Consider the following 26,958-nt stretch of genomic DNA (forward strand, 5'->3'; position numbering starts at 1 on the left):
TGTGGACATCTGTGATATAGAAAGAAAACCCATTGCTTTCGAGTCAGTTCCAACTCATAGTGACCCTATAAGCCAGGGTGGAACTGCCCCATAGAGTTTCCAAGGAGTGCTTTGTGGATATGAACTGCCAACCTTTGGGTTAGCAGATGTAGTTCTTAACCACTATGCCACCAGGGTTTCCCCGACATAGAAAAGATAGTCTAAGTTGAATTCTGTCCTCAAGATATGTATCTTTGGAGAATAAGTCTCTGTAGATGTCAAACACCAGCTTAGTGACTGTATCTTACTTAATTTTGTATTTTCGCCTTTAGCACACTGCCTCACAAATAGCAGATACTCAACATATATCTACTAAAAGAATGAATGAATGAGGCACCTCTCCACTCGCATTAGTCCATGAGAGGTAGGGACCATTTATACTAGTTGACCTGCTCCCTCACCATTTCTCTGCATGCCTTTTCCACGTCTGTTTTCTCGCTCACTCACTCACCACTCACTCACTCACCCACCCACCAAGTATTTAGTGAGCTCCTGCTATGTGTCAAATGTGGAACTAGCCAGTGGAGATGTTGTGGTGAATAAAACACACCTGATGGGAAGTGTAGATAAATACACTGGCCGTTATAATACAGCGTGGAAACCGTTTTGTGGGAGCATGTAGGAGGGCTGTCCAGCTGGGGCTCTGAGAGTCATCTTGGAAGAAATGACATTCAGAGACCTATCAGATGAGTAGGCTTTAGCTGGTGGAAGAGTGTTCAAGGCTAAAGCAACAGGATACATGAAATGCAGGGTGTCTTGGTGAGGGAAGAGGGACTGAAGACCCTGGTGGCACAGTGGTTAAGTGCTCAGCTGCTGACCTAAAGGTCTGCTAACCAAAAGATGTGGCAGTCTGCTTCTGTAAAGATTTACAGCCTAGGAAACCCTAGAGGGCAGTTCTGCTCTGGGTTATAGAGTTGCTATGAGCTGGAATCAACTCAAAGGCAACAGGTTTGGTTTTTCTGGGGCGGGGGATGGGAGGGTGGTTCTGAGAACCCTTTGGAGCAATTCTAGTCTGTAACTCGTGGCGTTGCCATGAGTCAGAATTGACTTGATGGCAGTGGGCTTTTTTGGGGCGGGGGAGGGGGGGAGGCTAGGAGAATGAGAGAACATGCTTTTTCTCTAGACTTTCCATTTCTTCTTTTTTCCTTATTGCCCACCTGTATGTAGTCCATTCTCTTCTTTTTTCCTTATTGCCCACCTGTATTTAGTCCATTCTCTTCTTTTTTCCTTATTGCCCACCTGTATTTAGTCCATTCTCTTCTTTTTTCCTTATTGCCCACCTGTATTTAGTCCATTCTTCAAGATTTGCCTGAAAGCTTACCTCCTCCATAATTCTCATACTCTCCTTTCCTTTCTTTGGATTAAGTTTAGCATTCAGTTGTTTATTATTTCACTTGTATGATTTTTATCTCAAATATATTGCTAACCTGCCCTGTTGTTGTTAGGTGCCGTCGAGTGGGTTCCAACTCATAGTGACCTTAGGTACCACAGAACGAATCACTGCCTGGTCCTGCACCATCCTCACAATCGTTGTTATGCTTAAGCCCATTGTTGCAGCCACTGTGTCAATCCATCTCATTGAGGGTCTTCCTCTTTTTTGCTGACCCTCTACTGTACCAAACATGATGTCTTTCTCCAGGGACTGGTCCCTCCTGACAACACGTCCAAAGTGTATGAGATGAAGTCGTGCCATCCTTGATTCTAAGGAGCATTCTGGTTGTACTTCTTCCAAGACAGATTTGTTTGTTCTTTTGGCAATCCACAGTATATTCAATATTTTTCTGGAACACCACAATTCAAAGGCGCCAGTTCTTCTTCGGTCTTCCTTATTCATTGTCCAGCTTTCGCATGCATATGAGACGATTGAAAACACCATGGCTTTGCTCAGGCACACCTTAGTCCTCAGAGTGACATCTTTGCTTTCCAACACTTTAACAAGGTCTTGTGCAGAGGATTTGCCCAATGCGATGTGTCTCTTGACTGCTGCTTCCCTAGGGGGCAGGTACTCTATCTTATTCTTTATTTTCTCTGTCAATGCCTAACTGAATACAAAGCCATCCACGCAGAATTCAGTAAATACTTGTTGAATAATTTTGACGAGAACAGAAAGAGACAATATATGTGCAAATCTGAACTTCAAAATACACTACAGCTGCAGGATCAAAGCAGAAGGGTATGACGAGCACACAACTGTGGAAACGATTCTCCTCCCATTTTCGTCCTCTCACACAGGGCGCACCTGTGGATTGTTGGCAGGGTGCTGTGTTGCAGTCAATGAAATTGTCGATTTGCAAGTGTTGTGTCTCTGTGTTTCCATATGTACTTTCAGATACTTTGGAATTTTTCAGAACATGAACATATCACGCTCTTATACCTGACGCATTTCCGAGGCCATATGAAAACCACAGAATCAATACCACAAGTTCTCCATCTGCTGTGTAAGTCGAGACTTATTAATTAAAAACATTTGAAAATAAAAGCACTTAAAGCTGCCTTGCCCTGGAGGTGTTTTCTTCTGAATAGGAGTTGGGCTGCCTTTGGTTTCAGTGGCTTGGATGTGTATTGATTGACTAGAGGATGTAGCCTCTAAGTCCATTACTGTGACGGCGTTTATTAACTGATGGCGTTTATTAACCGACTGCTTGTTGCATCCATTCTGATCGACATATAAAAGAGAACTATCTGGACATAGGTGCTGTATTTAGGGGCTTATTTCATACTTTCCAAGACCTGTAAACCAATTTGAGGACACTACAGAGCACACCTAGGCAGCAGAATGAAAATACCAAACCAGGGTGGAATACTAAACGTGGAATAGTTCACACCAACTTCAGAGTATTAGGGCTTTCTGGCAAGTGCAAATACGGATCTGAAGGTAAATACAATAGACTGCACTTTTAATTGAATTTATTTTCATCTAAATTTAGCAGTGTCAAGTCATTATCCCAAATGAACTTCAAAATTTAAGCCAGAGAAATAGAATAAATGGATTCATTGTGGAATTGAATGGCATGGACTGAACTTGGGCCCATAAACCTAGAACTTCAGAGTTTTAACCTCTCTTTAGCATAATCTCTTTGTGACCTTGGGCAAGTTGCTTCACAAAAACAGAAAACAGACAATCAAAATGAGAATGACAGGTGTAGAGAGCTAGCTTTTAGAGCATTTGGATGGGAGAAGAGTGGTTGTTTTTCCTCGCTCTTTAGCAATTCTGTTTTAAACCCAATTTCTCTTTTATATTCTGCCTTCTGCTATATTTATATCCAGTTTCCTTACAAAGACACACCATGTCCTTTGGAAACAGGTTTTATGAAGCAATAAATGTATAGGTCTAGGATTTGAAAAATTATGTAAAGTAAAACTCTTTTTTCATACATATAAAAGATGTTTCTGTGATAGGTTTATTGTTCCCTAAATCATTAACCCCACATCCTCCTAGGAAACCTCACTGAGGAACAGCTCACTCATTGACATTTGGCTGATGTGAATATAAGAGATTTTAAAATTCATGTTTGTGGTTGAAATAATTACAACCTGGATTATTTTCTGGAGAATAGCATGTGTTTTGCAGTGCTCTAGGGCTCTTTGCTTAAAAAAAAAAAAAAAAAAAAGATGCATATAATCCAGGGATTTGATCCAGTGACTTTTAAATGGTAAGTGGAGAAGAATTTTTTTTTTCTTTTTTAAGTTCTTTTCATCTTTTCTTTACCTGGTATTACTCTGTCAGAGAAAAACAAACTTTGCCAACCATATTTCAGCGCCTCTTGGACTGCCTTTGAATTTTGAGTAAATTACTTGTATTTGCAAGTCTGTTAAAACAAACAGACAAACAAACAAATAAACAAAACACCAAACCCACTGCCGTGGAGTCGGTTCTGACTCAGTGGCCCTGGTGGTGCAGGGTTAAGTGCTATGGCGCTAACCAGAAGGTCGGCAGTTCAGATCCACCAGCTGCTCCGTGGGAGCTCTGGGGGCAGTTCTACTCTGTCCTATAAGGTCGGCAGTTCAGATCCACCAGCTGCTCCGTGGGAGCTCTGGGGGGCAGTTCTACTCTGTCCTATAAGGTCGGCAGTTCAGATCCGCCAGCTGCTCCGTGGGAGCTCTGGGGGGCAGTTCTACTCTGTCCTATAAGGTCGCTATGAGTAGGTCTATTTCAGCATCACCAAAATACTCGTATTTCTTTTTCTGGTGTTATGATTCGTAACATATCTTGAAAGATAAAGTTTTTCTGGTAGCGTTTGCTCTGTTTTTAGCTGTGATCATGATGAAGAACTGTGATCCTTAAAAAAATCATCGTGATTGTTATAAGGTACAAAACGTGAATTGAGTTTGCGTGGGGCAAGCAGACACAATACAGAATTTCATTAGGCGATAGAAACCAGAGCGTGTCGCAGTCAGCAGGTTACGGGTGTGCTGACTTAGCTTAAGTGGAGGGCGGGAGAAATGGGCTTTAGTATGACGCCTCTTATGGGATGGGAATAATAATGCCCTTGTTTTAAATAACACTAATGCTCTGTGGAAGCTTTGAGGAATTAAAAAAATCTAGATTAAGATGAGAATTAATGCAAACAGTGTTATCTGTTGATATTTTAAAACCAAGAATTAAAAGGTACTTTTTGTATTATTTTCCAAAAAATATTTTCTATATTGGTTTACTTTTAATGACATTTAAAATACTAAAAAAAAAAAAAAAAAAAAAGGCAGAAAGCAAAGATGAAGCACAAGAAAAATTTCATAGTAGTAAGTTCCTTTTTAAGATGAATCTATGCCAATATGAGAATATATAACTGAATAGAGCCAGGTTCTTAAGATTCTGTTTTTTAATAGACTCCATAGTATTTTGTTTGAATATGTGGTATTGTGGGGAATGTAATCATTACTTTAAATAAATGACATTTTTGAGTAGGCAGAAATCAGGGCTTTTAATTGGAATTTTGTGGTTTTTGTGACACCTTGTCTCAAAGTACATTTTCCTTGTGTAATGTTTAGATTGTAGGTATGGGATCCAAAGCAAAGTGCCTTATTTTTACAACAGCATGAAGCATACATACCTTTATTATTATTGATATTATTGATTAAAACACCTTCAATTATTATATTTCATTTTACTTACCATACGCTTATTTTGAATAAAATTATAGATGATTTTAAGTTTGACTAGACCTCTTCTTTTTTTTTTTCCTTTTGAAGAAAAATCAGCACATCGTGACTTACTTAAGGAAATTCCACAAGAGTTAGTGTTTCTCTGTCTTTATTCAGCTGCTGGAGCCCCCGTGACCTTGAGTGCGTCCGTGGTGACCAGTGGTTTGCGATGCCCCGTGTTTTCTGGTAGCTTGTCTGCTGCCCGCCTCTGGGCCCCTGGTCCCCCTCGTGCCACGTAGGCAGTGTTCCCTCAGCCTCTCGTCTGGAGGCTTTGATGCGTGGGTTCTGAAGGTGGCCGCAGTGACTTCGGGCAGCAGCAGATGGTGAACCTTCAGGCTGCCACCAGCTATGCTGGTGTTACCTCGGGAAGTTCTCGTTTGATGGAGAATCAGAACTGCATATGAAAGAGCTTTCACCGCTGAAATATCTTTTAATTAAAATATTTGCATACTAAAACCTTTGCAAATGTCTGGGCATTTAAAGAAATCTAAAGTCAGTTATTTTTTTATAAAGTAATTATTTACCGCTTTAGTTTCATATGCTAGTTGCTCTTTCTAATCTGGTTTTCTCCCCTTGTCCCTGCCCTAATTGCATGGAATAAAGACAGATAAGATACTTGGGTAACCGAAACGGGGGCTGTTTTGAAGAGCTGCAGATGCTCGGGTAAACATTTCAGATAAACTTTGAATTATGGATTTTAACTGAAAAGAAATGTGGATTTTGAGTCCTACCTGCCTACATCTTAGCAGAGCTGATCTGTTGTTTTCTGTCTTTTAAGCCTCAGAGAGAGGTTTCACTTTGCTCTGAGTTGGTTGGCGATTCTTTGACTTTGCCATCAGTCCAGAAAGCAATACCCTTTTTGGATTGCTTGTTCATTCAGTTCATGATAATGTGATGTGTTGGAAATTCTCCTGGTACAAATAAAGTACTGATAAGGCTCCAGAGAATTTTTTTGTCCCTCCTAGATCATAGGGGTAACCTTTACACTTTTCTGTACTGAAGATAGATCCTTGAGAGTAGCAGACAAAAATATCCTTTACACACTAGAGCTGTAAGTATCCGTGTCAGCTTTACTCTCCGTACGTTAGCCTCATCAGTGAAACACCTTTGTGAGCATTTGACTACCACCAACAGGTTGGTCTCATGGCCTAGCCTGAGAGAAGTGCCTCGACACACCGTGCTCTTGATGCGGCGGCTTCTGATAGATGCAAAGCTATAAGCTCGGTGCGTTTTACTCTCTTTTCTGCTGAAGACAGATCCTTGAGAGGAGTAGATGAAGACATCTTTTTGCTTTTGGAGTTGCTGGGCAATGGTCGTGGGGCGTTACTAGCCTCCTGATGCCAAAGAAAGAGAGAGTCCCCAGTAAGAAGGGCGGTTGATATTAACGGTCACCTGGTGTTCCTCCTTGTTTTCTGTTAGTTGGATTTTTGTCAGAGACACCTTGTGAGAAAGAAGATGTGAAATTAGCAATTAACAGTAGAGACACATTTTGAATATTGTAAGAATACAAAATGAGAAATGGATTTTTAGCAGTTAATGTAAATAACATCTGATTATCATCATATGGTCTTAGGGGAGGGAAGCAAAAAGTTTAGGGCTCTAAGTTGGTTGTTCAAAACTATTTTATTTCTACAAAAGGGTAACATTACCGGCTCCTGTAATGTTGCCAAGAAGGGTTTTATCCCTGAAGCGTAGGCTATTTAAAAGGGAATACAGCAAGTGTAATCTTTTTCTGAAACTGTGTTGAATAAAAACTGACTTACTTGCAAATAGGACTTGTCTGTTTTCCCTGTCTTCTTTATTGTGTTGATCCCATTCTTCTCTGATATGCTTAGTTATGTGTGAATTCTCCGTAGTATAATTTGTGCACCTGAAGTCTCATTCAGATTACATCCAGCAAATACGATTAGGGAAAGACTGTGTTTGTCAGATATAACTATCCCGGTAGGATTTCCTTAAACATTCTTTTAACTTTTATTAATTGTTCTAGATCCCTGTGAAGTAACTAGCACCAAAGTAAAGACATATTCCCTGAACTTACCCAGTTTTTTCTTTATAAAGGATTGGAGTTGAAGTTAGTTTCACAGACTTACAGACTTCTAATGTCAACATTTAAATGAAGTGTCTAAAAAAATTTGAGAACGTGGTGACACTTGGTCCTCAGTGAAGGGAACTTTCCACACTTCCTCACCACAATCATAGTGTCTTTGTCGCAGCATCTCTCTTCTCTTCTCAAATTTATCCTTCTTTATATACTTGAAAAAAAAAAATCATCATTTGATGCTTTTGATGTATTTTTTCTTCCCTGTCTTTGGAATGGTGGTGCTTAGTTGAATATTAACCAAACAAACCAAACCCCTTGCCACTGAGTTGATTCTGACTCATAGTGACCCCATAGGACAGAGTAGAAGTGCCCCATAGAGTTTCCTACCCTGAAATCTTTATGGGAGCAGATCACCAGGTCTTTTCTCCTGCAGAGCAGCTAGTGGGTTCAAACCGCTGACCTTTTGATTAACAGCCGAGCACTTAACTACTGAGCCACCGAGGATCCTTAGTTAAATATTGTTGTTGTTGCTGGGTCTTTCTTATTCTAGTTAACAAAAAGACCAGACCTTTAATGCATTGGAGCTTTTCCTACTCTTGCTGTGGAAGAAGAGTGGTCAAAGCCCTTGTGTTGGTGGAACTGGAGAACAGATGAAACTAGCTTTCCTGAAGGGCTAAGTTGTCTGCTTCTTTTTCCAGTTAGAAGCAGTCATTCTGTGTATTACTGTAGGGCGAAGACGAGTAATCTCTTCTGTTAACACCATATGCTAATATAGTACTGATAAGTCAGTGTGAAAAATGAAAGGGAGAAATACATTAATGGTGTTCTTTGTGTAGGTGTGCTGTCCAAGATAATTATTTCACGACCGTTTTAGTTACAGGACTTGTTTTATCCTGAAATAAAAGATGGTTTTAGAAGCCTTTTATTGGAAAGACAATTGTGTCAAATTAGTACCAAATTAGATTTTTGTCTTTATAAAGGTGAGCAAACCCATGAGCAGTTTTTAAATTGATGTGTTCTAGTCTACAAATGAACAAATTCTGTTTGAGGGTTAAAGAAGCTATTATTTTGTCCTTTATGCTGACAGCTTCATTGCAGATTGGCCGACTGTTGGCATTAAAAAAATGTTTGGCTCCTTATGATCTTTATGCGACTGTAATATTAACACAGCTCCATAGCACACTGTTCATTAAGAAATGACTGTAAATGAGGTTGAAGCGTGTAAATTTGGAAAGATACAGATGTTAAAGGCAGTCGTTTCTCTTTGTATACAGCCGTATGGCTAATAATTTCCAAGTGGCTAAAGCTCTTGTTAGCAGGAGTGCTGGTGTGTTAAGAATGGCTCTATAAATAACTTTAAGAACTGAAGTTGAAGGTGCTTCTTTTAAAGACTATTGTTAACTAAACATTATTGCCAAACAGATGGGAAGCATTCAGCAGCCTGATGTTTTTAGGTCTAATTCTATTATCACCAGCGCTGTATGGCTCAGATGAAGAGGTGTATCCAGAGGCCAATTTATAATCATTTAGCCAACACCTGTTTGGGAGAAATTGACAGTCAAAGGGCACATTTTAAAAAAATCGCATATGTTCTTGTGTTTATTGCCTCAGTGTGAACATTGTCTAGTTGCAAACAAACTTGTTAGAAGAAGAAAGTAAATGTAAACAGAGCAGTAGTTCCCAGCCATGTTTATCGATCTTAATTTGGCCTTTTTATCTAATCTGCTTCATGCTTCATGGCTAAGTGAGACCAGCAAAGAGCTATGGCTCCTGATTTACGCAGGTATTTTCTGTTTAGTCAATTAAGAGGCTTCTGGTTGTTGTTAGGTGCTGTGGAGTCGGTTCCAATTCATAGCGACCTTGTGTATAACGGAACGTAACACTACCTGGTCCTGTGCCATCCTCACAATTGTTGTTATGCTTGGGCCCACTGTTGCAGCCAGTGTGTCAGTCTATCTTGTTGAGGGTCTTCCTCTTTTTCGCTGACCCAAGCATGGTGTCCTTCTCCAGGGTTTGGTCCCTGTTGATAATGTGTCCAAAGTCTTTGAAACAAAAGTCTCATCATCCTTGCTTCTAAGGAGCATTCTGGCTGTACGTCTTCCAAGACAGACTTGTTCGTTCTTCTGGCAGTTCATGGTCTATTCAGTATTCTTTGCCAACAGTTGATAACTCAAAGGTATCTACTTTTGTCTTCCTTATTCATTGTCTAGCTTTCACATGCATATGGGGCGATTGAAAATACCATGGCTTGGGTAAGGCACACCTTAGTCCTCAAAGTGACATCTGTGCTTTTGGTAGGAGAAAGAATTTCTTTTCTATAATTTTCAGTTTCCATACCTTTCACCCAGTGAAATGTTTTTTGTCTTATGTAGATGTGTTTCCAAAGGGGATCGGTATTCTGATGAGTGGATTAAAGGAGTCACAACTTGATATAAAAGCAAATGAGACTAAAGGAACAGTAAGTGTCTTCATGGACTCAACAGATGTTTGTTCACTGAGCCCTCATTAGCAGAGAGACGGCCATGGTGTCTCCTTTTGGACTCATGATATATTAATTTAACTTTCAAGATTCAAGTTTTACAAATATGTTTCCATGCCATGCAGGTTCAAGATTTGTGGTAAGTACAGGTCAGAGGACAATTATGGGGAGAATAAATAAACAAAAAAACCAAACAAACTGGTTGCTGTCAAGTCGATCCTGACTCATGGTGCTCCCATGCGTTTCAGAGTAGAACTGTGTTCCGTAGGGTTTTCATGACTGTGACCTTTAGAAAGCAGATCGCCAAGCCTTTCTTCTGAGGCACCTCTCGGTGGGTTTGAACTGCCAGCCTTTCTATTAGTAGCTGAATGCCTGGCAGTGTGCGCCACCCAGAGACTCCTCCGGGGAGACTAGGTCTACTCTATCTGGAAAAAATCGTAATCCATACTTTTGTTCGAACCTCACTAACTTTCATTCTGATTCCTTCTGACCCACCTCTCCACTGAAAGATTTGCATACGTTGCCTCCATTTTCTCACCACCCAGGGCATCTGACTTCTTTCCCTGCCAGTCCACTGCATAATGAAGTTTTGAAAGTAACCAGGGACTCCTGGCTGCCGTGGCCAGATGAACTTCCCAGGTCTCACCCGTCATGGCTCCTCTTTGTTGCTTGACCCAGGTGACTGTTCTCATCTGAGGCATTCTCTCTCCCTGACATCGAATCACTGTTTTTCTGGTTTTATTTGTACTTTTCTGACTATATTTTGGTTGTTGTGTTATCCAACCACAATATAGATAATTAAAAAAAATTCAGACACAACTAGCATAGCTTAGCAGCTAAGAGGAAGGGCCCTGGAGCCAGACTACCATGGCTTAAATTTCAGCCAATTAGGTTTGTGGACCTGGGCAGGTTTTCTGCTTGTTTCCTCATCTATAAAACTGGGTTAATGAAAGTATGCCTGCTCGTTGGGTTGTTGAGTGCGTGCCATGGTTTAATTCTTTAAAGTCTAGCACAGTGCCCGGTGGTGCATTCTCGTGTCTTCGGCTGTCATCTTTATGGAGGATGTGCAAATAGAAATCTTCAGTCCTGATTTATTTTCTAAGTTCCAGCCCCACATTGCCATCCACCTTCCTTACTTTTATACTTGAATTCATTATCCTATGTTTATATTCCATTTACTGTGTGCGAGTGATGTGTTTTATGTTGGAGGAAATACAGTTTCTGCCTTGTATTCATTTTCTATCTCTGCCGTAACAAATTACCACAAACTTGGCATCTTAAAACGACATAAATTTATTACCTCACAGTTCTGTAAGTCAGAGGTCTGACACAAGCATCACTGGGGTAACATCAAGGTGTTGGGCAGGGCTTCATTCCTTACTGGAAGCTTTGGGGAAGAATCTGCTTCTGTCAGGTTTCTTTGCTGAATTCCGAGGTCTCCGTTTCCTTGCTGGCTGTCAGCCAGAGGGTGATCTTTGCTCCTGGAAGTTGCCAGTGTTCCTTGTCCTGTGTTCTCTGGGCTCTTGGAGGCCTCCGTCCGCTCTCACATGAGGGAGGGCCCCTCCATCTCCCAGCCAGCACGATGCTCCCTCTCAGGCTTCCAGTTTCTCTGGTTTCCCTTCTGCTGTGTCACTTCTGCGCCTTCCACTTTTTCTAGCAGGAAAATTCTCTGCTTTTTAGGGTTATTGTGCTTAGGTTGAGGGTACCCAGATATTCCAAGACAATTTGCCTATTTTAAGACCAGTACCCTACTTACATCTATAACGTCCCTCTTGGCAGTAACATAACATATTCACGAGTTCCAGGAATTAGGACATGGAAATTTTTAGGGGGAGGATCTTGCTCTGCCTACCAAAACCCAAACCAAACCCATCAAGTCGATTCCTACTCAGCGACCCTGTAGGACAGAGTAGAACTGTCCCACTGAGTTTCCAAGGCTGTAAATCTTTACAGAAGCAGACTGCCATATCTTTCCCCTGCAGAGTGGCTGGTGGGTTTAAACTAATGACCATTTGTTTAGCAGCTGAGTGCTTTAACCATTGTGCCACCAGGGCCCTTTCTTCTGCCTACCATGTGCCTGTAAAGAGCTTGAAGTCTGGTTGGGAGATAGACAAGTGAACAAGTAAAACCAAACGAAGGGTTAGAGATGCCGTAACAGAAGCTGGTGCTGTGTGTAGTGGAAGAGCAAAGGAGGGAAGTAGTCAGCTTTACTGAGAGAGAAGCTGACATTCGAGCTGAGTCTGGAAAGATGAGTATGTGTTTGATAAGTGGCTGGGGAAACATTCCAGGAAGAAGAAACAACAATAGCAATAAAAAGAAAAAAATCTGTTTTCATCAAGTCGATTTTGACGCATAGCTTACCCTATAGGACAGAGTAGAACTGCCCCCTAGGATTTCCAAGGACGGCTTGGTAGGTTCAGACTGCCAGCCTTTTGGTTAGCAGCCGAACTCTTAACCACTGCGCCTGCCACCAGGGTTTCTAGGTAACAATAATAGCAATGATAATAAGTGGCTGTGCTAAGCACTTTTACAAGATTATCTCACAGAAATCTTCACAAATGGTGGGAAAAAAAAATTTTTTTTTTTTTTTACCATTATTATTCCCATTTTGCAGATGAGAAAACAAAGGCTTAGAGGCATTAAGAAAGTAGTCTAGGGAAATCATTTCCGGGCAGTCCTCTGGAGTCCATGCTTGTAGTCATACCTTATAGTACTTAGTATGTTTGAGCTGTAAATGTTTTCACATGTAGAGCAGGAGTGGCAAAATTACCTCACTGGATTGTGGAAAGGATCAACGTTGATTACACTTGGGTAAAGCACCGCACATTGTGGTCGGTGGAAGAGTGGGGGGTGGGGTGGGGTGGAGGAAATACTTAGTTGGCAGAATTGACTGGACTTCGTCATTGACTATGGAGGCAGGGGGTGGAGGGAGCCTAGAGTGGTTTGGGACCTTACGTGGTTGGTGATGCTATTTAATACCACAGGAGGAAAAAGGCTTTTTTGTTGTTTGGTGGCGGGAGGGCTTTGAGAGGACAGAGGGATGAGTTCAGGAGATAGCTCTGGGAATATTCAGTTGAAATTAAGTGGAAACGTGAATAGCATAGGTTAAGCACTCAGAAGAGAGGTCACAAATGAAGTTGTCACTATTGCCTCAAATCCATCACGTCTAAAATGAAACTTGCCTTTTCCTCAAACCGGTTCCCGTCTTAACGCCCCTGTTTCTCTCAGAGGTGCCACCATTCTTCTATTTTCCTGAGCTTGTCATCCTTCATCATCCTTGACTCCTGCCTTTCCTTACCCAGTGATAGGCTGGTGAATGTTCAACAGCCAGTTCTCTTAGAAGGAAAAAATAGCCCCAGTTTGCAGCGTTTGCTGATTCCTGTGGTGTAAATGCTCCCGCCGCGGCCAGTTTCAGGCTGTGGCTGCCTTTATGCTACGACATCAGAGCTGAATGGCTGCCGCAGAGATCGTGTGGGCCTGCAGAGCCGAAAATGTGTACTGTCTGCCTTTCATAGGAAAAGTTTCCCAACCTCTGCTATAAGTGTCTCCAAAATAAGAAAACATTGACATGGTGGGATCATTCTCTACCTCTGTCCATTCCTTCTTCCCATCCAGAAGCAAAGGGGCAATGGGTGAGATCACAGAGGGTCTTGAGGCCATTTTACAAATTTTAGGCTTTTTCTGAGTGAGCTGGAGAAGCCATGTGATCTAACTTAGGTTTCAAAAGGAAAATCTCTTCTGCTGTTTCGAGAATAGACCATAAGGTGGAGGCAGGGAAGCCAGTTGGGAAGCCATGGTTATAATCCAGGTAAGAGATGGTCTTTGCTTGTGTCAGGTGGACTCAGCCTTGGAAGTGGTGAGGAGAGTTCCGGCGCTGGGTACGTGTTGAAGATAGAGCCTACAGGATTTGCTGATGGAAAGAGAGGAGTCAAGGAGTCCAAGGAGCAGTACCAAAAGCATGCCTTAGGCTAGAGCCTGAGTTACTGAGATCACAGAAGTTACTACACAAGGGGTTTTAGGAAGCAAATTGGGACTTCAGCAATTCCTATAAACATTTTTTTTACGACTTACTCCTAACCATGAATGTTCCATGAGGAAAAATTCTTTGTTTAAAATAAAATTCCCTTTACTTTTATGAAATAGATCTTAAAATAAATCTAGGAAATGATAATAATATTTCTAAAATATAGCTTTTTTAAAAAAGGAAACAATAATAAAACCTATTTTGAATAATGCTATTTTAATTTTGTGATTTGGTAACTTAAAAAAAAAAACTATTCATAAATAACAATTTTGGCAGGTCAGTTCCAATGCCTCCCCAAACCCTTAAAGTTTAGTTTCAAAGGTAAAGAGGTAGTGTTCCATCGTATTGTGAGTAAATTATTATTCTTGTCTTCTACGTAGGTTTTACTTGTCATGGACACGAGGACAGAGCAGACGTTCATTTTAAAAGTAAGTAGAATTTGTATGTTTAATGAATTTAAACATTTATTTCAAATTATGCTTCTGAAATAAAATATGTTATTTTTTACTCTGGGTGATTTGCATGATCTTATCTTTGTGGTGATCGGTATATATATATATATATTTATTAATATGTTCTCCCATCACAGTTGATAAATACTCTTATCATACACATTTAAAGAGAGTTTTATGTTATACAGGATAGAGTTAATAATTTGGATAACTTGAAGAATCCCTTACTGCTATTTAAGTGTGTAATTAATTACATCTGAAATACACTGTGTGATTTGTGAAGGCTGCACACAGTCTCACCTTCGGTTATGATTGCAGTTCTTAAGAGCTGAAGTTTTTGTAAGTCTTTGTTACAGGCGTTTAGCAAAGTGTTATCTATATTCTGGGCCCTCTTTTTGATCTAAATTCAATTTTGATTCTATTTATAACTGAATTTATAACTAAATGAATAGGAGAGAAAAAAACCTTCAATTTTCTAATTTCAAAATTGTATCTGAAATGGATTATGACAGTACATATTCTAAAAATATCCTAATTTAAGCATTTCCGCAGCATCCAAAGGGGGATTGATTGATTTTATATTTCTTTTTGTAATACCTGTTCTTTGGTTTATCAAGATGATTGTAGGAGACACTGGCATTTCCTGAAGCACAGTTGTTTTTGTAAATATACCTCATCACTCGGGTTTCCCTGGCCTTTTAAACCAGTTTTGACACCAGAAAATACACCTACTTTGTTCCTTTGAAGAGAACTTAATAATCTTTGTAATTTTTTGAAATAGAAAATTTAAATTGCCTGTTTAATCTAGGCATGCCTTTTGTGCGTCAGGAATTTGAGTTGCTCTCACAATGTCCATTGCTTTAAAGATACGCGTAAGTAAAACGAAACTTAAAGAAAGGTCGTAGAGAAATAACTGTGTGTCATCCTGATGACTTAGTCTGAGAGCTTCTCTAATAAAAACACTGACCCACGTAATTGATTTTAATGGCAGCTTTGTGGCTTCTTCCGTTCTCTGGACTCAGGCCAGATGCCATCAGCATAGCCTCCAGGGACCGAGGGGCACGGAGCGGCAGATGAGTGGCTTCTCTGAAGCCCAGAGTCACTCGGATAGATTAGTTTGGTTGATAAACACAGAGCACAGCAGGCTCCAAAGGCAACTGAGGGTACAACTGACCTTTTTGTTCTCCGTCAGGGTCTAAGGAGAAGCAGTGAGTACAGCAGGGACAGAAAGACCATCATCCCCCGCTGTGTGCCCAACATGGTCTGTCTGCACAAGTACATCATCTCGGAGGAGTCGGTGTTTCTCGTGTTGCAGCACGTGGAAGGTCAGTGTGTGGCCCGCGCGTGTGAAGGAGACTGTCACCTCCCTTACTGTCCGTTTGTAGGGTGACGCCCTCCTTGCTGTCGTTTCTGGGGCAGAAGAAGTATGTGAAACACCTGTAAGACAGTTTTCTAATCCCTCTGCTCTGCCTCCCTACCTTGAGCCGTGTGGGCAAGCGCAAACCCGGATGAGCTGCAGGTTTCGTTTAACTATAGTCACATTTCTTAGATGTATTTAACGACTTCCTTTCTCTCAGAATTGAGGTAATAGAACACGAACTTCAGCGTGTGGAGCTCAGCTTTATCTTAGGGATTTTATTTTGTTCTCTTGGTCTCTGCTAAAAAGACACATTAATGTTAGATGACTGATATAAAAGGCATCCCCTGAAGAATTAGCTAATATACCTCCCTTTTTAGAAGGCAAGGGTATTTGCTTAATATTTGACATGACCTAGTCATTCTGACCTGGGTCTTAACTAACGCAGCCAGTGGCACTGTGTACGGATACAAAGGAGAGGTACTGTGCTCTGCCTTCAGACTGTTCATGAAATTTCAGCTCTTAGTAGAGGGAACAGATGGCCAAAAAATGTTATGTTTTGATTTGTTTTTGCCTTTTAACAGGTTATTTTAAATAGTCTTTTATTTAGAATGACCGAGTACAGCATCTAAATATAAATTCACTTAATAAATAAGACTGGCTTTTGGCTTTTAAGAGGTGTTCTTAAAATAGTAGAAAAATTTTTCATATTTCACGAAGATATTATTTTACGTTACTGAGAATAAAGAACTGTGGTGCTTTACTAATAGGCATGACGTCTGGATTTAATGCATTTTCCCAGAAAAAGGAGTCGTTGCTTTGTGGAATGAGGTCTCTTGTGATAACTAATGCAAGATTCTTGACGGGGGCAATAAACTATTAATACTGTTTATTATGAGGCACAGCACAAGATAACTACAGATGGAGGGAAGACCTCCATATGCGGTGTTTAATAGGAAATTCAGAAGGGGCTCCGTGGTCTCTCAGGTATTAAGAGAGTTAATTGCGTGTGTGAATTGGATAACTCATTCACCTTTGTTCAGACATTATGGACAGCTTTTATCTGAGGATACCAGTGCATTACAGACATTATTGAATTAGAGGTCATGTCATCTGATAGCGAAATACAGCCACCTCTGGTGTGGAACAAAATAACTTGCGTAGTAATAATCTATAATAATTTAGAACAAGGTCAGTAGGATGAATGTAATTATAGTCGGTATTCTATTACCCAGTGTGGATTATTCATGTGGGAGATTATCTGTGGTAAATTTTCAATCCTAGCTCACCCCTGCTACGCACAGCTTCATCTTCCTCCTCTTCCTCTTCTTCTCCAAATCATACTTCAGTTTTTCTCCTGCCGTTTCCACACCCTCTTACACCCCCTAATGCCGATATTCTGACTGATTTTACTTTAATACTGTAGTAATTTTATACAGTCTGTCTTAAGGTCATACACTCATGGCTTTCACATTTTCCCCGCTTTTAGATTCTCTTTGCCAAGTTTCTTTTTCCTTTACTGTCGACCACACTTCACTTTGAAATGTCACATGACCATAGCATTTGTCCCGGGTTATTTAAATCTGAGGCAAAGGTGGAGATCTCTTTTGGCCATTTGGTTTAGGTGTCTATTGTTTAGTTTTAAAATGCAGAAATATTAAATTATGGTGCATGTAGGAACTCTGGATGGATTTAATACTCAACAAATTTATTGAGCCCATACTGTGTACGAGGCCCTCTTTTAGGTGAGCAGGCAGAACAAGTATGATCATTTGAAGTTTATATTCTTGTTGTGGAGAGTCAAACAAACAAAAACAAAAATACAAAAAGCAAGAGAATATTGGATAAGAATAGGAACTATATCTTTACACAGGGAACTCTCATAGAGAATGCTGTAGATTATATAATCAGGGAAGCCCTCTGTGAGGCGACATATAAGTGGTCCTGAACGACAGAAAGGAAACAACCATTTTATACATAAAGGGTAAAAGCACGTTCCAGGAAGAGGGATCAGTGCTAGAAATCTAAGGCAGAAACAAACTGGAATACTGAATGAGCCAGGAAGGAGACCGTTTGGTTGGAACGTAGTGGGTCAGAACAGCAGTGGTGTATGAGGCGATTGGAGAAGCAGGTGGGAGCCTTGTATGGAAGGATAAGGATTTGGCTTTTATTCAGGTGTTTTGGGAAACCATTGGACATCTTAAGTGGTGACAGGATCTGATTTATGATTTACATTTTTAAAAGATCATTCTGGCCCCATATGGGGAGTGGATTGTAAGAATAGAAGCAGTTGGAAGGCTTATGTCTTGGTGAGAGAAAATGATGGCATGGCCTTCTGGGGGGCACTCAACCATTTGCCGTTGAGTTGATTTCAACTCCTGATGACCTCATTGTGTCAGAGTAGAACCGTGCCTTGTAGGGTTTCCAAAAGCTGAATTTTCTTTCAGAAGTAGCTCACCGAGCCTTTCTTCTGAGGCACCCCTGGGTGGGCTCAAACCTCCAACCTTTCACTCAGCAGCTGAGCATGTTAATGGTTTGCACCACCCAGGGACTCCTTTGGTGGATGTGGTTTGAGGTTAGAGTTAATGGGGCCTCTGATGGATGTGAAGTCAGGGAGAGAAATTCTAGGGTAACTTCTAGGCCAGTGTGGCTGGCACAGAATGGGAAGAGTGGAAGGAAATGAGTGGGAGAAGTGGGCAGGTGGGCGGGCAGATCCTGGCCGGTCTTCTGGGCCATTTCAAGAACGTGATTTTTATTCTAAAGGAAATGGGAAGTCATCGGGACATCTTGAGCAGAAGAGTGGAAAGAGGGATCACTCTGGTTGCCTTGTGGACAATAAAATACAGGAGGGCAGAGGTCAAAGCAAGGAGACCAGTTGGGAGTTTGTTGTAGCAACCCAGGTGAAAGGTGATGGTGGACAGATCCTAGTGGTGGGACTGGTGAGAAATGGTCATTAGGTTCTGAGTGTATGTTGAGGTAGAACGGACCTGATTCTACCTGGCAGGTTCTAAGGTGTTTGGTTCAAACAGCTGAGAGAATGGTGTTTCCATTTACTAAGATGGGGAAAGCTGTGGAAGGAATCGTACATTTAGGAGAATTTAGATGCTTGTTAAATATCCAGGTGGTGTTGAGTAGGTAACTAGATATACCAGACAGGTTTTAGGAAAGAGGTTTAAAATGTTTATTGTTCCTAGTGATAAATCCATGTATTTTAAATTGATTTGAGGAAGAAAAGGGAAAACAAAATATATTCAGTCAAGGCCATGTGTCTTATTAAAACTTTAAGTCCCTGCGATTAGGAGTTAGGTCACATTTATCACATAAATGCCGTCATCTAGCAGAGTGCTCGGCACACCAAAGGTGTTCTCTGTCCCCTTGTTGACTACTGAGTCAGTCACAGAGAAGATGAAAGACCAGCTTGAAAGAAAAGGTTGGGGAAGCCTCTGAATGTGGATACCCCAAATAAAGGGATGGGAAGAATTTATCTTCAGATTACCTAGGGGCCGAAGGGGCAAAATGATTCTCTTTTTATTAGGTAGGCTTTTTAAAATATTGTAATTATAAAATAATATATAAACAAATAAATTCAAACTATGTAGAAGGGTATAAGGTAAAAAGAAAAATTCTGCCCCCTGCGCACGTGATTCCCAGTCCTTCTCCCCAGAGATAAGCACCCGGAGGTCTACGTGAAGAGAGGCAGTAGGGTGTAGTGATTAAGAACATTGATTCTGGAGCCAGATGGCTCGATTAAATGATTTGGTACGTATATGTAAAGCACTTAGGATAGTGACTGGGACATGGTAAGCACCATGTAAGTATTTGCAAATATTGCTGTTAGTTTTTGAATATATACAAAGTATTTGTACAGATTGAACATAATTTATTTAACTGCTTGGCCTAATTAATGTTTACATTGTTTCCAGTCCTTGTACATACATATCTTTTTACTTTTTTGTGTGTGTGTGTTTTGAGAATTATTTGTAAGACACATTTCTTGAAGTGGAATTACTGGGTCAAAAGATGATTTGATCCTTGCCACAGCAATATTATGCTGTACATGTTGAAGAAGGCCTAATTCCGGGCAGTGGTGGGACCCTAACTTCCGTGCAGGGGACGTGGACTCAGTGCTCAGCCACGGCATGCCATCTGCAGCCACCACGTGTGCCTCAGTGAGGCTTCTGTGATGCTGAACAGGCTTCCGTGGGGCTTCCAGACTAAGACTAGGAAGAGAGACCTGGTGATCCACTTCTGAAAATTAGCCAGTGAAAGCCCTGTGGATCACAACAGTCAGATCTGCATCTGGGGATGGTGCGGGACTGGGCTGTGTCTTGTTCTGTTGTAGGTGGGGTCGCGTGACCCGGGGCTAACTGCAGAGCAGCTGACAACAACGACAACAGTTCTGGCCCAGCAGATGGACAGATTGACTTTGTGGAAGACCAAGCGATTACGATCTGATGAGAGACAGAAAGAGGGCTTTTATTAAACTTCATGAATTGCTATTTTTATAGCTTAAAAGGGTCTAATATTTGTATTTTTACAGTATTCAACACAGCTTAGAAAGGTGTCATTTGTATTCTTAAAGTATTAAAAATTAAAATTATTTAAATGTTTTCTATTTATATCTTGAGATTTAGCAATAACAGGCTTTTTAAGGAAAATATTATTGTTAAAGATTACAGTAACAATGTCGGCATTTGTGTAAGTTTGTCTGTTAGGCCTGATTTTAACTCTGCAGGAAGTAAAAACTCATCCAGATTTTGTGAGTGAGAAACTTCAGTGGGAATGCAACAATGTGTCCTGTAGGTGATGTGCTTTTTCATGATTTTTGATTTGAAAAAATATGTGATAAATTTTGTTTCTGTATTTGCGTCCTGAGCATCAAATCTCACTGGGTGCCCAGCAAAAAGAACGGGGAAGAGCTAAAACAGGCCTTTCCCCCTGAAAATGCAGAGTTCTTGTAAGTCATGGTAGGATATTTATATTTAGGCTAGGAACAAGCGCCACAAAAAAAGTGCCAAGAATCTCATTCAATTTTTATCTAATAATGAAAAGAATGGAAATTAAACTAAGGTGTCATTTTTGATTGATGAAATGGGTAACCTTGATAATATCCAGGTAGGCAAAGGGCTGTGGTGAAGGCACCGTTAACACGTGGCTTATAGAGGCGGATTCTGGTACAACTTTCCGTAAAGCAGTTAGGAACGTGTATCAGAAGTGTCGGAAAGTATTCATGCGTGTTGAGTGCTTTCATTTCCGGGAATTTTTTTTGTCCTGATGAAATAATCAAGAGTATCAAATATTAGCATGCAAAGTTATTTATTATTTTAACTCTAATAGTAAAAGACTAGACATAAATGTCCAACAATAGAGGGATATTTAAATACATCATAATGTCTGTCACATGGATTTGCTGTGTAGCCATTCAAGTTCATATTTTCTTACAAATTAGAAAACGTTCATGCTATGATGTTAATTGTGAATAAAAAGCCTGGAGTGTGTTAATCATTAGGTGGTGGCGTTATGGGTGATTTGTATATTCTGAATTTTTGCTATTTTTCTTGATTTTCCTAGATTTTCTAAAATTTTTACTGTAAACCTGCATGTTTTAAAATAGAAAATATGACTCAAAAAACATGGCATTAATAGTACTTAATTAATAGTATGTTTTCCTGAAAGGTTTGCAAAATTTTTATAAAGGTGTCATTGTTTTATAACTCAATTTAATAAATATTTCTTTAACACCTATTATTTTATATGCTAGGCAGAGTTGTCTGCCTACAGTTAATAAGACCCTGCAGTCTGGTGAAGAAGATAATAAAAGCATAAAAATGATATTAACATGCAGTCGATTGTGGTGTGTGTCGTAAGAGGGAAGAAGTGATGTGGAGGAGAAAGAGAAAATGGGAATTGTGTCCAGTGAGGGGTACAGAAAATTCGGTAAAAGATAAATCCTGAAGGATCTTCAAGGATGGGTTTGATTTTGACAAGCCGATGTTGAGGACACCAGAAGGGAAGGAAGTTCTAAGTGGAGCTTTAGTGTGAGGAAAGCCTAGTCTGGGTTGTATGTGGGGAAATCCGGTTCAGGTGGATTGTGTGGTGAGTAGGGGCGAGGACCAGATCGTGGGCTGTGACTGTATCACCCAGGGTTTCACATGCCTGTGTGGAGCTAGTACTCCATTCAGTAGGTAGAGGGAATTTATTGTAGGTTCTCGAGTGAGAAATGACAGGGTAAGGGCTGTTCTAAGAAGGAAGATTGGTTGGGGAACAACTGGTATGGTGCATGATGCAGGAAGACCTCAGGCAGACGTCTGGTGGGAGCTCTGGCAAGATCCCAGGAAACAGGGGTGGCCAGAGGAATTAGAAGAGGAGGCTGACTGGGAGAAACGTTACAGGCAGATCCATTAGGACCTGGAAACTTGTCAAATTTTAGGAAGAACAAGGGAGAGAAAAGAATCCCAAGTTTGGTACAAAGCCAGAGTTGGTGCCAGAGTGACTCGGAAGTGAGAAAGAGGAAGTGGCTTTGAGAGGAAAAATAAAAACCTAAGTACATTGATTTGTGCAGCTCACCCTTGTGGAATTGGCCTAAGAATGAATAAGACTTTTCTTAGAACTTCATTAGGTACGTCCAGTTTCTTGCTAATCACGGTAACTTTCTAGCCGCAGATACTGCGTCCTGAGCAGCAAGTGACACGTCTCATTCCGAGGGTTATCATCTGATTTAACGAGCTCTGACTGAATGCCTGTGATGTTGTGAATGTTGCACGTTGTTGGTGGGTGCCATCAAGTCAATCCGACTCATAGTGACCCTATAGGACAGAGTAGAACTGGGCCCCATGGGGTTTCCAAGGCTATTTAATCTTTACGGAAGCAGATTACCACATCTTTCTCCCAAAGAGCAGCTGATGGGTTTGAACCACTGACCTTTCAGTTAGCAGGCAAGCGCTTAACCACTGTGCCACCAGGGCTCCTACAGACACAGTGTAGGCAGTGGATATACAAAGAGGAAAAAGACCTGGTCCTGTTCTTAAAGTTGTCACAATGTAGGAGAAATTGAAAACGACACGTGCCGTTTTTATTTGAATGGCAATCAAGAATCCCAGTTTCCAGTTCAGGCATTATTGTTAGTGCCACAGTGTAAGTATTTGGGATATGATTATTTAGAGAGGAAGGTGGTTATTGTCAAAAGACTAAAAAAGATGGAATTGATGCATAGCTCCTTTTGCGAGTGAGTGAGTTTCAAAGCTATGTATTAATCCTTAAACTTTAGTTTGAATATGGGGAAACAATCCAAAGAGAACAGAAAGCATTAGCTAAGAAAAAATGAGAGGGAAAGTTAAAAACCATAAAGCCCTGTACCACTAACTGTTGCCAAAATGGGAAGACTGCTGACTTGATCACTGGGAGAAAGAGACGGAGGAAGACCCTAGGTTAATGTCGTGACAAGCCCTCTGTTGAGCTTTACGCTGTGCAGGAGACCCACCAGGCAATTTACAGAATTACCGAGTTTCACTCATATTTCCTCTGAGGTGAAATGGGAAGTAGAAAAACACATTTTGGACGCTTCCATTGACTTTTTACACATATAATTGAGTGCCAGTGATTATAGTTTCCTAACCTTGGCTTATGATGCTTAATACTGATATTAAAAAATGTATTGAAAATTTTACCTTCTCCAGATTAGTAGAGGGATTTATTTTAACATGTCCTCCTTCATTTCTCATTTTTGGAAGCTGCAGCTATATCTCCACAAAGTATGTTTCCTCTATTACTGTTTTTAAGCTTTCTGAGCCGTATACTTCTTGCAATACTGTTTCTAGTCGGTTAACTGTGGTAGGTTTCTGATACTTAATACAGTTTTTTATTTAAAGATTTTAATGGTTGAGAAGGGGTTGGGATTTTAAGCCAAACAAAAGAAAAATATAGTAAATATGTCAAAATGACTGCATAACAAGTATTGCTGGTAAAATACTGGATTATTTATGTGGGTTGATTTCTATGATTTTAGTTTTTATAGGTTTCTGGTATATATATTATAGTAGTTTGCTCATTAATGGGCTTTACTTGGTTTTATACGTGTGTTTTTTTTTATGAAGCAGGAAAGAAAATGGAAAAATACGATTAATATGTCATTTATAAAATTATACAACAGATGCCACACTTCTACTTCAATCTTCAGCTAGACATTTTCAAAATTTAATAATATTGCTGATTTTCCCCCAGTATAATACAGGATTGTAAACAGCGCTTACTGACGGATTTCCACTTGACCAGGGCCGTGCTTGAAAAAATTATCATGTAAACAGATCTGAACATAATCGCGTGTTTCTACCACTAGATCATGTTTAACTTTAAAGCGGAATCTTAGCTGTGAGATTTCATATTAGCATCTGTTACAACTAATTTCCCTTCAAATGAAGAAAAAGGTTGTCATTTAAAAAATAATTAATCTCAGGAGATATGATTGAACCCGTACATACCAGTTAGCAATTACAGAAAAGGGATTTTATTAAACATACTTTTCCTACAGCACACTATTGATATGAATGGGTGGTGGTGTCCTGCGTTTGATTGATTATTAGAATACTTTTCTAGTGGCTTAAATAAGTAACCGTTACTTTGGAGATCTTAAGTTTATTTTATTTTTTTTTCCTTTTTGTACTTGTTCACAGGTGGCAAACTCTGGTCATATATAAGCAAGTTTCTAAACAGGAGTCCTGAAGAAAGCATTGACATCCAAGAAATGAAAAAATCCACACTTGCTGAAGTCCACCTGCAGCAGCCAACTCGTAGTCCTCAGGACAGCAGCAGTTTCGGATCCAGAGGAAGTGATGGTGGAAGTATGCTCGAGGTCCTGCCTTTGAAGACGAGTCTCACCCCGAGCTCTCAAGAGGACAGCACCCAGGAAGATGACGGTCAGGACAGCTCTCCCAAATGGCCAGACTCCGGTTCAAGTTCGGAAGAAGAATGTACTACAAGTTATCTAACACTATGCAATGAATACGGGCAGGACAAGATTGAGCCAGGCTCTTTAAACGAGGAGCCCTTTATGAAGACAGAAGACGCCAAAGCTGCTCAACGCTTCCCAGCACCCCTTGTTGCCGACTGTGCCAGCCCCAGCACACAGCTGAAATCACACGACCTGAAGCTCTTCCCTGAAGATGATAACCCAGAAGCAGCTAGTTCTCCAAGAACATCCGATTCCCTCAGTAGATCTAGAAACAGTCCCATGGAATTCTTTAGGATAGACAGTAAGGATAGCGCTAGCGAGTCCTTGGGACTTGATTTTGGAGAAAAATTGTATAGCCTAAAATCAGAACCTTTGAAACCGTTCTTTGCTCTTCCAGATGAGGACAGTGCTTCCAGGAGTTTGAATACTGGCGAGGGCAAGGCAGAGTTTAAAGCCCAGGACACCATCAGCCGGGGCTCCAACGACTCAGTCCCAGTGATTTCTTTTAAAGATGCTGCTCTTGATGTCGTTAGTGGTACTGATGAGGGAAGGCCTGATCTCCTTGTAAATCTTCCTGGTGAACTGGAGCCGACGAAGGAAGGCGCAGCGACGGGACCCACTGGCTTCACACAGACTGACACAGGCCTCACGGGGAGCAAGTTGTTGGAAGCCCCTGATGTTTTATGCCTCAGGCTTAGTACCGAACGACGTCGACCATACGAAGAAGAAGGCACAGAGGAATTGAGTGATCCCCATAGGCCCAAGTCCCATGGTGTAACAGAGAAACACTACGCACAGGAGGGTCGTGGGGTGCTATTTGTAGCAGCCGTGGATGACGGTCGTTCAGGAGACGTGTCTTTATTACACAGCTCAGATCCTGAGTCTCAAGGACTTGGAGTGACTGGGTCAGCACTCCCTGCAGACGACACAGAAGAAAGCTGCTTCCATCTTTCTAACCCGGTCTCAGGTGCTAATACATACAATTCAGACACAGACACTTTAAATACAGAAGAAGTGTTGCTGTTTACAGATCAAGGTGATGGTTTGACTAAGGAGGAGCCCGCTTCTTTGTTCCAGAGAGACTCTGAGACCAAGGGAGAGAGCGGGGTAGCCCTAGAAGAAGACAAGGAAATACACCAGATTTTTGAGGACCTTGATAAAAAATTAGCACTAAGCTCCAGGTTTTACATCCCAGAGGACTGTGTTCAAAGATGGGCAGCTGAAATGGTGGTAGCCCTTGATGCCTTACACAGAGAGGGGATTGTGTGCCGTGATTTGAACCCAAACAACATCTTACTGAATGATAGAGGTCAGGAACTTCGGCAAATGCTTTTCTTTTTATTCGCTGTTGCTTCCAATTAACTGAGTAGGCGTTTTATCTTGTAATTAGTATCTTCATTTCCTGTCTAGAGCTTCATTATCAGTGCAGCGAATTCACCCCCAGTAATAGCTTCTAGTACTTAATGGTGCCATTATTCTTAATGATACTGTTTTTAGCTACAAAAGGAGTAATTACAGTTCACTTCTGCAGAAAATGGAAGAGAAAAATGTTTTGATTTCTCCTGTCGTTTTGTTTTTAGGACACATTCAGCTAACGTATTTTAGCAGGTGGAGTGAGGTTGAAGACTCCTGTGACAGCGACGCCATAGAGAGAATGTACTGTGCCCCAGGTTAGAGCCGTCTATCTCCTCAGACGCTTCACTTGAGAAAGTCCTTTGGCAGCTCTCGCTTCCTTGCAGAAGTTGTATTTTTCACTGACACCTCACATCTGGGCTGGATTTAGTTATCTCTTAACCCTTCGAAAGAGAAAATTTGGGGCTAAGACCATTATATAACCCATAAGTATGTATGTATATGTATGTGTGTACCTATATGTATATATACTTACGTGTGTACGTGTGTCTGTATGTGCACACACACAGACACATGTATTTCTGTTGTTAAATGGGTTTATACTTCCCTTAAAACTGGCAATGAATTCTGTCTTAGAAATATTTTAACTTCTTAGCACTTGGAAAGACCTCTAAGTACTTTGAAACTCTTTAAATGGTTGATTCTTACGGACATGTGAGAGGTAGTGAAAGGGAAAAATTGCTAAAATGTATAAAATGCAGTTTTTATTTTTTTAATTCAGTGTTTGTGACTTCAGTGATGAGCCATGTTCTGTGTTTAAGAAAGTGTAGGAAGCTTGCTCTTCTTGTATTAAGACAGCCTTTTAGCCAACTGTATGACATAACAGGTTTCTCTAGCTCTTACCGTGTTGTCTTTAACTGGGGACCTATTTCTGGTTGCGTTAGTTTCTTTGCTAATGATTACAGCAGCGTAAGTATGTGTATTGCGTTTGAGTTGGTTTCTTGTCTGTCGTCAGTGCAGATGGGGCCGTATTTAAATGCAGAGTTTCTTCGTCTTTTGCCTAGCATGCAGCCTCTTTAGATGGCCAGAGTCTCTTCACATCACTCCACTGGCCTTCAAAG

The 26,958-nt window shown here is 40.7% G+C and overlaps 1 protein-coding gene across 7 annotated transcripts in view; it reads left to right on the plus strand.

Moving 5' to 3' along the window:
- RPS6KC1 (ribosomal protein S6 kinase C1) overlaps window positions 1-26,958 on the plus strand; it is a 197,226-nt gene that overhangs the window by 143,182 nt on the left and 27,086 nt on the right. For 6 of the 7 annotated variants that reach the window (XM_049868346.1, XM_049868348.1, XM_049868349.1 and 3 more), the window contains 4 exons: window positions 14,109-14,156; window positions 15,373-15,505; window positions 24,207-25,793; window positions 26,065-26,154. In XM_049868346.1, coding sequence (XP_049724303.1) covers window positions 14,109-14,156; window positions 15,373-15,505; window positions 24,207-25,793; window positions 26,065-26,154 — 1,858 coding nt within the window. Of the gene's footprint in view, window positions 1-2,389; window positions 2,478-14,108; window positions 14,157-15,372; window positions 15,506-24,206; window positions 25,794-26,064; window positions 26,155-26,958 lie in introns of those variants that run through there. The other variant, XM_049868353.1, reaches the window with a different exon arrangement.

Source organism: Elephas maximus, chromosome 24 (assembly GCF_024166365.1).
Source record: "Elephas maximus indicus isolate mEleMax1 chromosome 24, mEleMax1 primary haplotype, whole genome shotgun sequence".
Classification (NCBI taxonomy): domain Eukaryota; kingdom Metazoa; phylum Chordata; class Mammalia; order Proboscidea; family Elephantidae; genus Elephas; species Elephas maximus.